The 18,211-nt window shown below is 41.6% G+C and overlaps 1 protein-coding gene across 1 annotated transcript; it reads right to left on the bottom strand.

Moving 5' to 3' along the window:
* Positions 1–17,250: 17,250 nt before the first annotated feature.
* On the bottom strand, positions 17,251–17,791 carry LOC118858485 (probable dimethyladenosine transferase). The gene has a single exon (XM_036769005.1). It carries the CDS (start codon positions 17,789–17,791, stop codon positions 17,309–17,311), a length of 483 nt encoding a protein of 160 aa, XP_036624900.1. The 3' UTR covers positions 17,251–17,308.
* Between the last annotated feature and the right edge of the window lie 420 nt (positions 17,792–18,211).

Genomic DNA, 18,211 nt, shown 5'->3' with positions numbered 1-18,211 from the left:
ATTTGCCTACAAAATGCTCACATTGAAAACTTAGCAGTGGACTCTCTTGAGGTAGGGGTGGGTTCCAGTGCATCTTTGCTTGTAATCCTAAAGGAGTCTAAAGAAAACAAACCCACCAAAAGCTGCTTTCTTCAAAGACTTGGCTTTTTAGCTTTGTGATTTGCACCTGGGTGGGAGTCTGTGGGGTGTGGGAGGGAAGAAGAAGAAACACCTTCCCAGGGCATGAGTGTAACCAGAATGGCCTTTGTTTTCTTTGAATGACTCAGCTTGCCTCATTGAGCCTCTGGACACTGTGGCTTGCTCTTCCGGGGCAGGAGGCCCGGGGAGCATGCCGGGAAGCAGACAACTTCCTGTGTGAGGAGTCATGGGGCTGGCTGAGGGGAGGTGTTAACGGCTATGCTAGGGGGAGGGGCCAACTCAGGAACCAATCGGCCCTGGTCATTTGGGCGGAGCTTGATGATGTCAAAAACCCTATAAGAGGGGAGAGGACAGCTTGAAGATTCTCTCTTCCTTTTCCGGTTGGAGCCAGCGACAGTTACAACGACAGTTACAGAGGCAGTTACGACAGTTACGTCAGTTACAGCCACAGTTACAGCCACAGCTGAAGCAGGAGCTGCCAGTAGCAGAGCTAACCTACGGGAGAAAGCTGAACAAAGACTTCAGGCCATTACAGCGACAGTTACAGCGACAGTTGGAGCCAGAGGCAGTTACAGAGGCAGTTACGACAGTTACGTCAGTTACAGCCACAGTTACAGCCACAGCTGAAGCAGGAGCTGCCAGTAGCAGAGCTAACCTACGGGAGAAAGCTGAACAAAGACTTCAGGCCATTACAGCGACAGTTACAGCGACAGTTGGAGCCAGAGGCAGTTACAGAGGCAGTTACGACAGTTACGTCAGTTACAGACACAGACACAGCTGAGGCAGAAGCTGCCAGTAGCAGAGCTGATCTACGGGAGGAAGCTGAACAAAGACTTCAGGCCAGTGGGTAATCTTATTACCATCGAGGGGGAAGCATGATTTTGCTTTACGCAATCATGCTTCTCTGTAGCCTCCTGGTTACTCTTGCAAGGCGTACTTATTGGGCCTGGAAGATTTTGATCAACATATCAAAATGGGGCTTCTGGTTCATGGGTTGGTTACTGTGGAGCCTAAATAAATGTTTTGATTCTTCTGCCTTCTACTTTGAGAGTTTCTTATATCCGGCGGTTCCGAACCTTTCAGACATGTTTATGATCCTCTTTGAGATTATAAACTCGGCCCTCCTGATACATTTGGCGTCACGAACAGGATCGCTAGGTATAAGATCTCTATTTAGAAGCAGAACAATTCCAGAGGAAGAGATGAATATCCCAGGATGGGAGGATCCATTTTATTCCTCCCTAGCAAAAGAATTGGCTAAAAAAGCTGGACCCTGTGAAAACTGGGAACCAAGGCTACGGAGAGGAGATCCTAGGGATTTGGAAAAGTGTTTACGAGAAGTTGGGATTCAGTCAGGGGCATCACTATCTAGGCAAAGCTGGATAGTGTTATCAGCCTACCGGCTAGTATACGAAAGATTGAGATTAAGTGAAAGACATGGGGGCACTCCTACCCCACAGGAAGAAGAGGAATCTCAGATAGCAGGAGACCAAACTGACTCAAATGAGAACTTTTCTATTAATGTGGCTAAGAGCAACAGGAGACCAAAAAAGCCCAGAGTGCATTTCAACCCAGCCCAGAAAGAGCCTGACTGCCTGCTTCGTCCTAGCCATGGTGGCAGAGGAAGTGAGTGGGGAGAGAATGAGACAATGTTAGGGGCTGAGGCACAAAACACTACTGGGGTTCAGGATGTGCCTCACACAGAGAATAGGAGATGGTTAAATGATCAGACAAGGGCTCGACCCATACAAAGGAGGAAGACAGAAACCCGAGGTGAAGATTCAGTTACAAGGGAAATTCAGGAAGATTTCTCACCGCAAGAGGTCACAGATATTTTGAGTAGATTCAGCCAAAGAATAGGAGAACCATTGATATCTTGGATGGTAAGACTCAGTGATCAAGGGGCCGGTGGAATATCAGTAGATGGGACAGACTGCATGAGATTCATAGGTATCAGCCATGATCCTCTAGTTCAACAAGCTTTTAGGGAACATCATCAGCAAGGAGATGGTGATAGCAGGACTACTCTGTTGGCATTAGCCGCTGTGGGATGCAATAAGAGATATGCTACTGATTCTATGTGGCCCACTGAGCACAGACCCTGGTATTCACTTAGAGATTGTATCATGAGACTAAAGGAGGAGGTAATGAAGACTGCCATTATGACAGGAACTGCAGACAAATATTACAATGATTCAATGGAACTGCCTCATAGGAATTTAATAATTAGGACAGCTCCCCCTGCTTATAAACAACTAATTTTGAATTTATTACTTGGAGAAGTAGGGAGCCGTCTTACAACAGTGATAAATAAGATTTTACAGTTATATGACTTAGGTGACTGGGGAAGGGATAGATCTCCTCAAGAGAGAAGGGTGAATAACCAGCAAACTTGGCGCCAAAGGAGAGTAACAAGGAAAGAAATGTTTACTGCTTTATTGAGAGCAGGGGTAGGTTTTGAAATGATAGATGGAATTCCAACCAATGAATTATATAGAATGTACAGAGATAAAGGCCTTGATAACAGGAGAGATAGGGAAATAAGAACTGCTCCTGCAAATGCTACAGATGTTGAACCTTCATACCCAAGTGAATCACATGAAAGGGAATACTAGGGAACAGGCCAGGCCCCAGCCCAAATTAAGGAAATACACAGGCTGGATTGTAGACCTCACATTAACTTGACCATATATTGGAAAAATGGGTCAAGTACGGTAACTGAGGCATTAATAGATACTGGGGCCGAGGCCACCCTTATTTATGGAAATCCAGACAAGTTCAGCCATGGAACTCCTATTACCATCACAGGACTAGGAGGGACTGAAATATCAGCCAGACAAGTTAAATTAATGATGAAAATTGGACAGTTGCCCAAGAAAGAATATAGTGTGGTTATTGTGCCTATTCCTGAATACATCATTGGAATAGACATATTGAAGGGTATGACCTTAAATTTACCTGAAGGGAAATACCAATTTGCTGTGAGGAAAATAGGCATTAATGCAGTCTTAGTGGGGAAAATCAAGATGGATCCAATCACTTTGCCCGAACCTTCTGAAGTAATTACTTTGAGGCAATATCGTGTGCCAGGTGGGCAAGATGAAATTGCCAACACTATAAGAGAATGTGTTGAGGCAGGAGTGTTAGTCCCTACAACTACTCAATGGAACAACCCTGTCTGGCCAGTCCGAAAGTCAGATGGGACATGGAGGATGACAGTAGATTATAGACAGCTGAACAAAGTGACTCCTCCCTTGTATGCTGCTGTCCCAGACACGGTTACTTTAATAGAGAGAATACAAAAACATGAAGGGACTTGGTATGCAGTTATTGATTTGGCCAATGCCTTCTTTACAATCCCAATAGACCCCAAGCAATGGAATCAGTTTGCTTTTACTTGGCAAGGCCGACAGTATACATTTACACGCCTGCCGCAAGGATATATTCATAGCCCAACTATTTGCCACAGGATTGTAGCTGAACATTTGGATGAATTAAAGTTACCTGGTGTACAGCTTACACATTACATAGATGACATCATGATACAGGGAAAGAATATAAAGGAGGTGGAGGAGAGTTTAGCCTTATTAATTGACCATATGAAAAGCAAAGGATGGGAAATCAACCCCGCAAAGGTTCAAGGGCCAGCTCAAACTGTAAAATTCTTGGGGATACAGTGGAATAGAGGACTGCGAGAAATTCTCCCACAAGCTCGACAAAAAATCCAGGATTTTCCCACCCCTACCAATAAGAAAGAGGCCCAAAAGTTCATAGGGCTGTTTGGTTATTGGAGACACCACATCCCACATTTGGGACAGATTTTAAAACCCTTGTATAAAGTCACCAGAAAGAAATATGAATTTGACTGGGGACTTGAACAAAGTAGAGCTTTTGAGGAAGCAAAGGCTGCTATTCAATTAGCTCTAGACTTATGGCCTATGCAAAATGGGCCAGTGGAGTTACAAGTGACTGTACAAGATGACTATGCAAATTGGAGTCTGTGGCAAAAACAACAAAGCCGAAGTGTACCTTTAGGCTTTTGGTCAAGGAAACTGCCCTCATCTGGAGTGCAATATACACCTTTTGAGAAGCAGCTGTTAGCTGCATATTGGGCTTTAGTAGAAACTGAGCAACTAACTCTGGGTCATGAAGTGGTATTAAGGCCTGGAATTCCAATTATGACTTGGGTAATGAGTACCCCAGCTTCTCACAGAATTGGACATGCACAAGAGGCAAGCATAATCAAATGGAAGTGGTATATTCAGAATAGGTCCAGAGCAGGCAAAAATGGAGTTTCTGCTCTACATGAATCTGTGGCGAACATTGATACTGAGAGCAATGAAAAGCCCCTTGAATCTAAGCAACAGATGGTACCATCCTTAGTGAAATGGAATAATGGATATGACGGACTAAATGAAGAACAGAAGAAACATGCTTGGTTTACTGATGGGACAGCAAAATATTTAGGACAGAAGAGACATTGGAAAGCAGTAGCCTATAACCCCTGTACAAGGAGAACTCTGGAAAGTTCTGGGATAGGTGGAAGTAGCCAATATGCTGAACTGATGGCAGTGCATCAGGCCATCAGAGCAGAGAAAGGAGGACAGTGTCATATATTTACTGACTCGTGGGCGGTAGCTAATGGATTAGCTACGTGGATGCCTATATGGAGGAATCAGAATTGGGAGATTCATGGCAAACAAGTTTGGGGTAAAGAGTTATGGGAAAATATATGGGACATGTCTTTGGTTACAGATCTGTCAGTTTTTCATGTTGATGCTCATGCAACCCTGACCACACCAGAACGTGAGTACAATGCACATGCGGATCGACTAGCAAAGATTGCTACTGAATGTATTGTCCCTACTCCGACTCCAACTGATGACCCAGCCTTAGCAAGATGGGTCCACCAGACTGCTGGCCATTTAGGGGTCCAGGCCACCCATCGATGGGCACAGGATCGAGGTATCAGTATTTCTCATGCGTTGTTAAAACAAATAACAGAGGAGTGTTGTATATGCCAATTAGAAAAAGAACGAACTCTTCCTAGGATAGTTACTGGAGAAATAGCAAGGGGAAAAGTTCCAGCCCAAATTTGGCAGATAGATTATATTGGCCCACTACCCCAGGATAAAGGATGTAAATATGTATGTACGTGTGTTGACACCTATTCAGGTGTACTAGTGGCTTGTCCTTATAAAGACGCAACTCAGAAAAACACCTGTAAAACTCTAGATATTGTAAGTTTATATTATGGAACCCCAATGCAGATTCAAAGTGACAATGGGTCACATTTCAAGGGCAAAGAAGTGAAAAGATATTGTGTGTTGAATAATATAGAATGGATATATCATATTCCATATTACCCACAAGCATCTGGGCTAATTGAAAGAATGAATGGATTGTTGAAAGAACAGCTGAGAAAATTAAGCTCAAATAATTCATATCGACATTGGAAGGATAATTTGTCTATTGCCTTACGTAATTTGAATAATAGGCCCTTAGGGGGGAGTACACCTCTAGCCAGAATGATGACCCCAAATCTGCAGATCAGAGAACAGCAAACATGTGAGATCCAAAACATTGAATTTTGGACTGTGAGGGAAGATGTCCCACTACCAAGTCCAGGAACACCTGGTTCAGCAGGATATGATTTACATTGTATAGAGAATTTTAGGTTAAATAGGAAAGAGATAAGAAAAACCCCTACTGGAGTATGTATGAGAATCCCCAAGAATCATCTTGGACAGATATTACCTAAACCAGGATTAGCGGCTCAAGGAATACATGTATTGGCTGGAGTGATAGATTCTAATTATCAAAAAGAAATTGTTGTGACACTCCAGAATATGGGTAAAAAACCTGTACAATTTTGTAGAAATGATAGGATGTTTCAAGTCATTATTATCCCCTGTGAAAAAATACCCTTTGTGAAAACTGACCCTCCTCCCAAAATAACTACTAGAGGGGCAAAAGGGTCTTGCTCCATTGATAGAATAAAGTCAGGAGCTAAGGTATGGGTAAAACGGAAGCCAGATGATATTCCAAAGGCTGCAGAAGTTATAGCCCATGGGAAGGACAATACTGTAACAGTTGTCTATTCAGGGGAAAATAATTACCAAATCGTACCCCTGAACCATATATTTTACCGTGAATAGGTTATAATAATAGATTCACAGACTATTCTTTTTGTCCTTTCTTTTGGCTAACCTTGTTGCTAGTTTTGTTTCCTTCAGGCTTAAGCACCCTGCACTTTCCGGTGACTGCCTAAGCATGTAGCATTCTTGGAATTCCTGCCAGCTCGTTAAAGAAATGACCTCTGGAATGGGACTTTTTTTGGGGGCAGGGCCATCTCTACATCCAATTTCAGCATGAAGAAGCTATGGAAAATGAGACCTTCACCCCTCACCCCAAGATTTTGAGCCCCAATCGTTCAAGGGGGGTGGAAATGATGATAGTGTTCTGTTTACTTATTTTGTGTTATCCTTGCTGTGTTGTTTTATTGTTATGATATTATTGATCCTATGTAATGGATACAAGGATTTAGGGGTGGACATTTGAATTATTAATAATTATTTTGGGGATGATTGATTGAAGACATTATCTTGCTGGGACCTAGGGGTGGATCACATTTGAATCGTAAACCAATATTTAGGAATGTCACCAAATGATATGTTTTGCTTTATAATGAATGATATGTTTTAGTTTCCTTTGTAATTGAATCACAATGTATGTTCTAGGATACATGGCTGATTAGATTATGTATCCTATAACAAGGGGTGGAGTGTAACCAGAATGGCCTTTGTTTTCTTTGAATGACTCAGCTTGCCTCATTGAGCCTCTGGACACTGTGGCTTGCTCTTCCGGGGCAGGAGGCCCGGGGAGCATGCCGGGAAGCAGACAACTTCCTGTGTGAGGAGTCATGGGGCTGGCTGAGGGGAGGTGTTAATGGCTATGCTAGGGGGAGGGGCCAACTCAGGAACCAATCGGCCCTGGTCATTTGGGCGGAGCTTGATGATGTCAAAAACCCTATAAGAGGGGAGAGGACAGCTTGAAGATTCTCTCTTCCTTTTCCGGTTGGAGCCAGCGACAGTTACAACGACAGTTACAGAGGCAGTTACGACAGTTACGTCAGTTACAGCCACAGTTACAGCCACAGCTGAAGCAGGAGCTGCCAGTAGCAGAGCTAACCTACGGGAGAAAGCTGAACAAAGACTTCAGGCCATTACAGCGACAGTTACAGCGACAGTTGGAGCCAGAGGCAGTTACAGAGGCAGTTACGACAGTTACGTCAGTTACAGCCACAGTTACAGCCACAGCTGAAGCAGGAGCTGCCAGTAGCAGAGCTAACCTACGGGAGAAAGCTGAACAAAGACTTCAGGCCATTACAGCGACAGTTACAGCGACAGTTGGAGCCAGAGGCAGTTACAGAGGCAGTCACGACAGTTACGTCAGTTACAGACACAGACACAGCTGAGGCAGAAGCTGCCAGTAGCAGAGCTGATCTACGGGAGGAAGCTGAACAAAGACTTCAGGCCAGTGGGTAATCTTATTACCATCGAGGGGGAAGCATGATTTTGCTTTACGCAATCATGCTTCTCTGTAGCCTCCTGGTTACTCTTGCAAGGCGTACTTATTGGGCCTGGAAGATTTTGATCAACATATCAAAATGGGGCTTCTGGTTCATGGGTTGGTTACTGTGGAGCCTAAATAAATGTTTTGATTCTTCTGCCTTCTACTTTGAGAGTTTCTTATATCCGGCGGTTCCGAACCTTTCAGACATGTTTATGATCCTCTTTGAGATTATAAACTCGGCCCTCCTGATACAATGAGACAATTGAATTGAAATGGATGACTAAAAAGCAAAGAGTTGTCTTCACCTTCACTTTTAAGGGGAGCCCCAGATGACTCTAATTGGGAGAAATCTAAATCAGGTTGGACCTATTTTTCTCCGTACCATCACAGAGCTCCCTTGTGCTCATGTGCCAGGCACTGTGCTAAGCGCTTTACAATTACTCTCTTATTTGATCCTCACAACAGCCCTGGGAGGTAGGTGCATTAATATCTCCATTATACAGGTGGGGAAACTGAGGCAAACAAAAAATGAAATGACTTGCCCACAGTCACACAGCTAGTGAACTCAGGTCTTCCTAACTCCAGGCTCTAGCACTTTATTGACTTGACTGTGCTACCCAGCTGACTCTAGGAGCTCTGAGGAAAAGGAAAGTAGGAAGGTATTAGATGTCTGCCTTTATAGTTAGCCTCAATACCATCTTAATATCAGCTGACAACCTCTATCTATTTAGAAGGGAGAGGAATAATAATTACTTCCTTGGCCCACCTCTACCCTCACCCACAGTCTTCCAGTCAGAACAACAGGTCTTGAGAAAATGGGTAACGGTGAGATGTGACTGCATCAAGGAAGCATCTTTCTGTCGTTAGTGGGGGTGGATCTCTTTAATCAGAATTGTTTTGTCCCTTGCAAAGAGGGTCAACTCCATTGGCTGTCAGATCTGGCTCAGAGTTTAGAATGTAGTATGATTGTATTCGACCTTTGGTAGGAGTGCTGAGAAGCAGGCTATAGAACAGGGATTCTTAAACTTGGGTCCACGAAATTTAAAAAAAAATTATTTTGATAACTGTATTTCAATAGAATTGGCTTCCATTGTAATCCTATGTATTTTATTTTATCCACTTCTGAGAAGAGATCTGTAGGCTTTACTGGACTGCCAAAGGGGCATATGATCCAAAAAGGACAGAGAATTTAACACATTATAGGAGATGGAATTTGAAAGAAATATAGAAAGACAAATTGAACAAAGTCTTTTGGTTTCAGGTAATTTGTTGTCATTCAGAAATTTTGGTAGTGTTTGACTCTTTGTGACCTCATTTGGGATTTTCTTGACAAAGACAGTGAAGTAGTTTGTTGTTTCCTTCTCCATCCAGCTCATTTTACAGATGAGGAAACTGAGATAAACATGGTTAAGTGACTTTCTCAGGGTCACACAACTTAGGTCTTCCTGACTCCAGGCCTGGCACTCTATCTATATCTACCTATCTGTCTATCTATCAATCTATTGTGCTACCTAGCTGCTCCTATTGGATAGTGGTGACTCATCTTAGACACCGGAATTTAGATGTCAGCATATGCTCAACTAGGTATTAACCACAGCTGGACTCCAACTGGCCTGGGAAACTCCTTTATTTGTAACGACTGATTACTTGACTTGCTCTTTAGGGTGTGTACCCAAGAGCATTTTAGTTGAAAGGAACTGCCTTGGTTGGTTCAGTGAAGCCTGTATCCAGATCAATATAGCCATGCTAGAAGTATCCTATGGCCACTTCGCAAAAGATTCCCCTATTGCTGGAAGGCTGAGTCTTAAAAGTGAAGGGAAAAAAAAAGATTAAATAGGACACTTTATTTTTTTCCCCTCATCACCTTTAATAGATGTTCTTTATGCTACTACGCTGTGATTCTAGTTTTCTTGTTCCCCCCACAATTGAAACCCAGACCTCTATGGGCAATACACGTGATCTGAGGCAGCTGGTGCCAAAGTAGATAGAGCGTTGGACCTGGAGTCAGGAAGACCTGAATTCAAATTAGACCTTAGGTAATTCATGTGTGACCCTGAAAAGTCACTTAAACTATGTTTTCCCAGTTCCCACAACTGTAAAATAAGGGTCGTAACAGTGCCTACCTTATAGAGATGTTATGAGCATTAAATAATAATGTTTGTAAAAAGCACTTAGTAGTACAAGGCCTGGCACAATACTAGGTGCTTTATAAATGTTTATTCCCTCCCTTCCTCTGATCTGATCAGAATAGAAATAGCAGGGAGAGCTTTTAAAGTATGCACAGGCCTTTTGAAATTTCCTTGCTCTTTATTTCCCTCACTTGTCTTTTCTGGTGAACAGAGAGCTTTATGTTACTCTTTACCTTCTCTTATTATTTTTTTTTTGGAGGGGAGAAGCCAAGGCAATTGGGGTTAAGTGACTTGCCCAAGGTCACACAGCTAGTAAGTGTCAAGTGTCCGAGCCCAGATTTGAACTCAAGTCCTGACTCCAGGGCCAGTGCTGTATTCCCTGTACCACCTAGCTGCTCCCACATTCTCTTGTTGTCTTCAGAACTTGTTTGTGGGCAGAGTGGCAGGCATCGGATTCGTTTCTCCCCTCTCTCTTCAGGCCCATTCCAGTAGGTAAACCATCAGCATAGATACTTTGAGGAGCAGAGGAGACCCCAGACAGAGTCTGTCTCTGTCTCACTGTCTCTCTCCTTTCCTTTCCTTGATTTGGAATTGGAAAGAAAGTCTGCACGGTCTTATGCCTAGCCAACTGGGCTCAGGAGATGTAGCATGATTCCATCCTGTTTTCAGGCATACTTCTGTGTCTGTGTCTTTAGGATTATTGTTAAGACATATTTTCCATTTATAGAAGTAACTTTTGATGGGTTTGTATGTTTATACCAAGTTAGAACTTTGCCAAAAGTTCATGCATTTGCTAGTCCTCATTAAATATCTCCCTCAAGCAATATTGTGGCTTTATCCAGGGGAGGTTTAGCCAGCCAAGCATCCTATTGTCCATATCCCAAAATATCCTCAGTTACTGGCTGGAATAGATGGTGAAAGGTGGAGCTCACTCTGTTGTCCGCCAAAATCTCCTCTTTCAGTAGTGGCTTTAACAAATCTGGTGGAAAAAGTAGACAAGACAGCATGTTAGGGTAACTCTCTGGGATGCGATAATGTAGATTAACCTGGCTGGGTAAACACTTAATTAGTTCTGTTTTACCTTGAAGAAAACCAGTGTTTGAATCCTGGATTAGGGAAGCTTTTTCCTCAAACACTAGGGATTATTAAAAAAAAAAAGTCGGTATTCTCCAAGTCAGGAAGCGACTTTAGAGGACTTTTAAGTGTTTGCTTTTCCAGTTACCTTTCAGTCTTTAAATTTAGTAACCTAGGCTATTTTCTTAGTGAAATGCAAGTGGTTTTGGAGGAAGGAAAAGCTCACAGGCTAAGAACATTCCATGCAACTCAATTGCAAACCAGCTTTTCTCTGTGCCGAGGAGTGATTCGGGTCTTCTTGCTTTTGAACTCCCAATGTAAGCACTTTAGAATGTTGCAGATGCTGTAATAAGCTCAAGTTGACATTTAACGAAATGCACAATCAAATTTGACTTTCTTTAGAGTGCCTTCTGTCCCGAAGTACATTAAAAGGCAATATCGGAGTGTTCAACCATACAATTAAAAAATCCATCCTTTTTGACAGGGTTAAGATGCCTTTCACAGGCCCCACTCCACTGCCTTATCTGTCTCTAAAACTTCAATCAATTGAATTGCCTGGAATTAGTCTATGTGCTTATTTATCCTCTCATATCATGCCATCTCCCCTCTCTATGCTTTTGCACTGGCAGTCCTCCATGTCTATAACATAACTCCTCCCTACCCCAGCAGCATTAATTCCTTTTCTTCCCATAAAACTCAACTCAAGTACCACATTCTACATGAAATCTTTACTGATCCTACCCACCCACATACTCTTGTTTCTTCTTTTTATTTACTCCATATATTTTTGTATTTACTCACTTTGTGTTTCTGCTTTATATATTTATAGATGTGCTGGTTGTCTCTCCCATTTGAAAGTCAGCTCTTTGTAAGTAGAGACTCTTTCATTCTTTTGTTATTTATATCCCCACAGCCTAGGACAGTGCTTGGCACATAGGAGCTGTTTAAGAAATGCCTGTGGATTGATCGATTGAGATTGTGCTTTCCCCCTCACCCCCAAAAATGGGCTTTTGAAAGGCATACCCAGGAAGAGTTTCCCATTGTATTATTCTCTGTCATTAATGAAATGTTGCTGTGTTTTATTCACAAGCCTCAAGAAATTCAGCATCTGAGATGTTTCCCCTTTTTGGTTTATTTGCTCTTGTTTTAGGCTGGAAAAGCTAGCTGTTACCCACAGAATCTATCTTGCACCTTCAAAATTGTCTCTGAGTGTATGCTTTGAACCAGAGTCTTTTTTTCTTTTTCTTTTTTTCCAAGTTAGAAGTTTAGATTTATGTTTTAGGAAATAGTAATGTGGAGAGATCCCATGTATACATGCAAAAATATACATAGACATACATGCACACATGCATACCCCCATCTTCACCCTGCCATTCCCCCATATATATATATATATACATATATATATGTATGTATGTACACATATAGATATGTGTGTGTGTGTGGAAAACACTTAGCTGTAGATGGCAGAGTGTTTTATAGGAAGAATGATAGTAATCAGTCAGTCAACAAGTGTTTATTAAGCTCTTACTATGTGCCAGGTTCTGTGCTAAGCATTAGGGATACAAGGTATGGCAATAAACAGTCCGTGCCCTCAAGGAAATCTGATTCTGTTGGGGGAGATAGCATATAGATAATTTGGCACAAACAAGATATATACAGAGTAGATGAAGGGCAGTCCTGGAGGGGAAGACACTACGTAGCTGGAGGGATTGGGAAAGGCAAACTGCAGGAAGTAGGATTTGAGCTGAGTCCTGAAGGAAGCCAGGGAAACTAAGGTAGAGATAAGGTCAAAGCATTCCAAATGACATAATATGGTACAAAACTTGCACGCTTCCAACACAGGAAAAAAAAAGCATCCTAACAACAAAAATGAAATACAGTTTCAGTAGAGAGGCAGTTGATGACATTATCATCATCATTATCATCGATATGGCCATCATCATGATAGCACCTATTTAAAATAGTCTTTTAAAGTTTTTAAAGCACTTCATATGAGTGACTAGAAGGATGATCTCTGGTCTTCACAACTGTCATCTCTCAGCTGAGAGCTTACCTCACTCTCTCTCCAGGCTTAGGTCCAGGGACTAGGGGACTAGGGGTTCAGGGTGCAGGGACTCTCCTACGTAGGAGAATGGGTCTATAGCTTCACCCTTTTCTGGGTCCACTTGACTCTGATACCTTTGGGAATGTGTGGGTTGGAGCCCATGCAGCTTTAATGTGCTTTTGTATCAAGGCTTCCTTTAGTGGCTGAGAAGTCAGGGAAGACAGAGGTTGTGAAAATGCAGTCTTCGAATTTAGGACTCTAGTTTCTTGTCTGAGCTCAATTTTCTCCCTCTGAGAAGAGAGGACAGTATGATTGATTCCTTCCCACTTTTTTTGTTTAAGATTAATGCAAAGAGATGGTTCTGATCCACAATATCCTGAGACAACCACTTCACCCATAATCCCCAAGTCATTATCCTTAATGAAATGTGAACGTCATTTGCTTGGTGCAGATGTTTGGCCTGGGACTCTAGATACAGGCATGAAAAACACATTCAGTTCCCTAGAAACACCTAGGAGAAAAATCACAGTGTCTTTGTCTTTAGCTTTTGCTTCTTTATTCAAGATCTGAGTAGCTGTAAATGATATCCATTAATAAACTGCACTGAGGTAAGTTTTCTATGTGGATTTCACTCATCACTTTAGAGAATATTTGCTACTAACTGGTGGGAAACACACAGAAGAGACTAATCATTTCTCCACCCAAAGTCAGATGTGAGATGTATTTTAAAAGATATGGTTGGATAGAGAAGAAAGGGCCAAGTCATTCCAATTTAGAAAAATAGGATAATCAGAGGCATAAAGGTGAGGGAAGACTTTAAAGTTCTAAAAGGTCTAAACTTGATATGGTTGACAAAAGGAAATCATCATATATTCTAGATGAAAATAGTGTTTTAGGGTGAAGCCAAGATGGCAGCTGGAAAACAGGAGAGCTTAAGCTCCCCCAAATCCCTGCAAACACTAGTGAAAAATGGCTCTGAACAAATTCTAGAGCTGTGGAACCCACAAAATAGCAGAGGGAATAGCAGCCCAGGACAGCCTGGATAGTCACTGGGAAGGGTCTATTACATGGTGCTGGGAGTGAAGTGCAGGCCAGCATGGGCTGCGCTGGGACAGACCAGACTGGGAGTTGACCCAGAGTAGGCCTTAGGGCTATGAATCATTGAGCTGTTGCAGTTACCAGACATCTCAACCCACAAACACCAAAGACCATGGAGCAGGTTAGTGGGAAAATTGCTAGATTGGGTTAGAAAACAGTCTGGCCCCAGCCCTAGGGGTGGTGGAGGTAGTGCATGGTGGTTGTAGCAGCAGGAAGAAGCTCCTGCAGCTGCTTCCAGAGCTCCAACTGTGGCTGCTTCTGGAGTCCCTGGCTCACACAATGGGAGGAATCAAGCAGCAGACCAGAGTTGGAGTGCAGGGCTAGCTTTGCCTGCTTGGATCTGGGTTGCAATCCTGGTTGGCAGTTCTTGGGGGAGGAGGAGCACTGCTGTGGCAGAGTTTGCAGTGACAGTGGAGTAGAAGTAGCTCTGAAAACAGCAGCGCATCCCCTCAAGCTTGGGACAAAGCACTCTCAACTCTACAAGCAGTCATACCCTGACAAAAAGCTCAAAGGTCAAGTAGTTGGCTGGGAACATGACCAGGCAGCAAAAAAGGAAGCAGACTCAGATTCAGACTCTAAAATCTTTTTTTGGTGACAAAATTCAAAACATGCAGCCAGAAGAAGTCAACAAAGTCAAAGAGCCTACATCAAAAGCCTCCAAGAAAAATATGAATTGGTCTCAGGCCATGGAAGAGCTCAAAAAGGATTTGGAAAAGCAAGTAAGAGAAGTAGAGGAAAAATTGGGAAGAGAAATGAGAGTGATGTGAGAAAACCATGAAAAACAAGTCAATGACTTGCTAAAGGAGACCCAAAAAATGCTGAAGAAAATGGTGTTTTAGGAATTAATCTGGCCTCAAAGTGCAATATACGATGAAGAAGAGAGACACTAGAGGAAGGAAAGGAGTTAAGAAACTAATTTCAGTCACTGTAATGTGAAGTGATGAGTTATAGAGCAGGTTAATAGCTATAGTAATGAAAAGAAAGTAGCACTCATTAATATGTAATTCTTTTTTAATATTAATATCCTTGCTTCTCTATTTCAGTTAATGATTAGTACCATAATTCTCCCCATTAAAAGGTTTAAAACCTCATGACTCTTCTCATTCTCCATATCCAAATCAGTCACCAAGCTCTGTGGATTCTCTCTTTACAATATCCCTTATATTCATTCTCTTCTTTCTGTTCTCATTCCTCTTAAAGATCCATTTTTAGAATATATCAATAGCTTTTCACCTAATTTCCTTTTTTCTTTTTCTCTTGCTCTCCAATTCACCCTGAACATTGTCCAAATTAGTTTTAATGGTATCTTGTGAAGGAGACAACAGATTTTAGTTATTGAAATTCCACTGTCCTTAGTCCCTCCTTTCCTGACCTACAATTAGCTCATCTCTAGAGGAAAAAATTGAATTGGTCGCAGATGTTTGATATGAAATGTTTTCACCATGTTTCTTGGGCCTTTCCTACAATCTTCTCCCTCTCTTCAATGTGAAAAGCTACAGTGCTCTCCATTGCCTTCAAGATACAATTGAGACTTCTTGTTCCCTACCTCCTGTTCCAAACATATCTTACACTATTCTCCTACACAAGCTCCTCTAGTCAGACGGACTAACTTATTGATCCTAAAATGTCCACATGCTTTTCTGTTTCCTGACCTTTATACTCATCCTTCCTTCTGCCTGGACTGTTCTCTCTTCTTCCTTCCTTCCGTGGAAATCCTACCCATTCTTCAATATCAAGATAAAATCTCATACACTCGTAAGGCAATTCATAGATCCATAGATCTAGAACTGGAAAGAATCTCAGCAGTCATGTAGTCCCCTCATTTTATTTTAGAGACAAGAAAAGTGAGGTCTAGGCAGATTAAGTGACTTGCCAAGGTCATACAGGTAATAAATAACAGAGGCAAGATTTGAGCCCCAGAACTTTGATTCTAAAACCAGTGCTTTTATGAACACAGTAGTAAGTAATAGTCATAGTATATGTAGTAGTAACAATATCCTAACCCCTCCCTCCAGCAAGTTAGGCTAGTTTTTCCTTAAGAAGTGTTAAGACTATCCTTGATACTTAGCTCAGAAGATAAAAGCTCATGCTATTGCCATCCCTTGTTTGTCACCCAAGTATAAAATAGCTGCAAGAAGCTCCAGGGGCTAATGCTTGGCTGGTAGAAAGTCATAAGCAATTCAGGCAAGGAGGCTGAAATAACTCAAAGTATTCTTAATGTTGATCCCAGCCGAATATCCTTTTCCTTCTGTAGCTTAGCAAATCTTCTTTTGTTGATTATAGAATGACCTGTGTGTGCCTCATTTTGTTCAAATATGGAACATAAACTATAGTGGCACTGGTGTGAGCCAGGCCCAGCCCAGAGCATCTGCCCACCCCAGGCTTCCCATCTCTTATCTTTTCATGTATGTTTTACAAGATCTTTAGCTTCCTGAGGCAGAGAACATGTTTTATCTAACCATTTTAGGACCTAGCCTGATACTCTATACACAAATGACAATAAATATTTGTTGAATGTAGAATGAATAAATGAATCTTCCGTCTCAATTCCCTATCTGTTGAGGGAAGAGATCTTTTTAATGATTATTTTAATTTTCTCATTGCACCCAAACTTTCCATAAATGTTTGTTGATTGAATTGGTGATTGAATAATCTCCAAAATATCAGGTTAATCCCTGTGGACACAAATACAAGAATTGAAATAATCCTTAGTTTCAAGGAGCTTTCACATTCCTTGAGGTGAGGTGGCTAGGAAAGGAGAGGTGCCATTCTTTTTTTTTTTAAAGAGAATATTAAAAAGCTTATTTTTTATTTAAAAGACATACACCTTGTCTATCCCAATGCAAAAGAAAAGGCCCCTAAACATAGAATTACCACAATAAATAAGATGTTAGTTTCAGAAGATGGAAGGTAGAAGTGAAAAGGTTCATGTGTTAAGTTTGTGCGTGTATTGCGGCTATTAACTTTTGGAAAGAATTGTATTTGATCTGGAGGGTCAATGACTTGGCCACCCCATGCCCAAAGTTACACAAAGTTATAAAGTACAGAATAAACTTGTCCTTTAAAAATTTAAAAACCAAAAAGTTTTCACGATGAGAAGGTAAGTTTTAGTCATAAAACCTGCGGGGTGTTTGGTGGTTATCCTTGTTTAAAAAAACAGAGGTCCGCCTTCTTCATTACATCAGAAGTCCAAGAAAGTAAAATTACAGTTTCTTGTTAAGTATGGAATATCCTCTTTTTAATCTGCCTAAGAAAAATGGATGCCTTCCGCATTGAATCCATGTAGCAATCTAATGAAGTCATCTATGTCCATGGAACGGGCCTGTTTGTCACTAAAACCTGTATCCGTTAGGATTTTCTGTATTTTATCTGCAATGCCGAAATCTTCTGGTATTGCAATATTATGGACTGAACAGTGAATTCGGTAATTTTTTTCCAAAAGCTGTTGCACAGCACTTGACTTAAACGTGGCAGACAGAGTCTTGTTTTTCCTCACAAATGTTATCCTCACTAGACCATCCCATTCCTGGAAATTGATAGGTGGTGGTGGGTTCTGAGGTTCTATCCTTACCACACTTGACTCAACTTTTGGTGGAAGTCTGAAGTTATTCTTCCCAACTTTCATCAGATGATCCACTCGTGCTAATAACTGGGTATTAATGGAAAGTCTGCTGTATAGCTTGTCTCCTGGTTTTGCAACCAAATGGAGAGCAAATTCTCTCTGGAACATACCATTCTTAACATTTGCTCCTCACTTATTTCCTTATATACCATACTATAACTCAAGCCTACATCCTCTTGTTTCATCCATGGTGAAGGACAACTAGATAGGATCTGACCACAACAGACAGCAAGAAGAATGAACTCATGGTTCCAAGGTGATGTTATGCTTCTATTTTAGTCTCTTTTCTAATTCTTAAGAAATTTGAACATTCTAGATAAATCTGGAAAGATACAAAAGGATTTAGATTGTCAACCCAGTGGGTGTGGAACCACATCTAATTCTTGGGTTTTTACAGTGCTTCAAACACTATTGGCATTCATTGATGTTTGGAAAGAAGGCTCACGTCATACTCTCTTCAGAATTTTCCGAAAGCCTGTACTACTTGAATGGCAAGAGAATTTAGTTTTTTTAAATTCCCAGGCCATT

The sequence above is a fragment of the Trichosurus vulpecula genome, chromosome 7, assembly GCF_011100635.1.
Source record: "Trichosurus vulpecula isolate mTriVul1 chromosome 7, mTriVul1.pri, whole genome shotgun sequence".
NCBI classification, from domain to species: Eukaryota; Metazoa; Chordata; class Mammalia; order Diprotodontia; family Phalangeridae; genus Trichosurus; species Trichosurus vulpecula.
This window is presented reverse-complemented; position numbering and strand designations above follow the sequence as displayed.

Excerpts from the sequence above, each read along its gene's own strand:
- LOC118858485 (XM_036769005.1), bottom strand. The coding sequence starts at position 17,791 with ATGTTCCAGAGAGAATTTGCTCTCCATTTGGTTGCAAAACCAGGAGAC.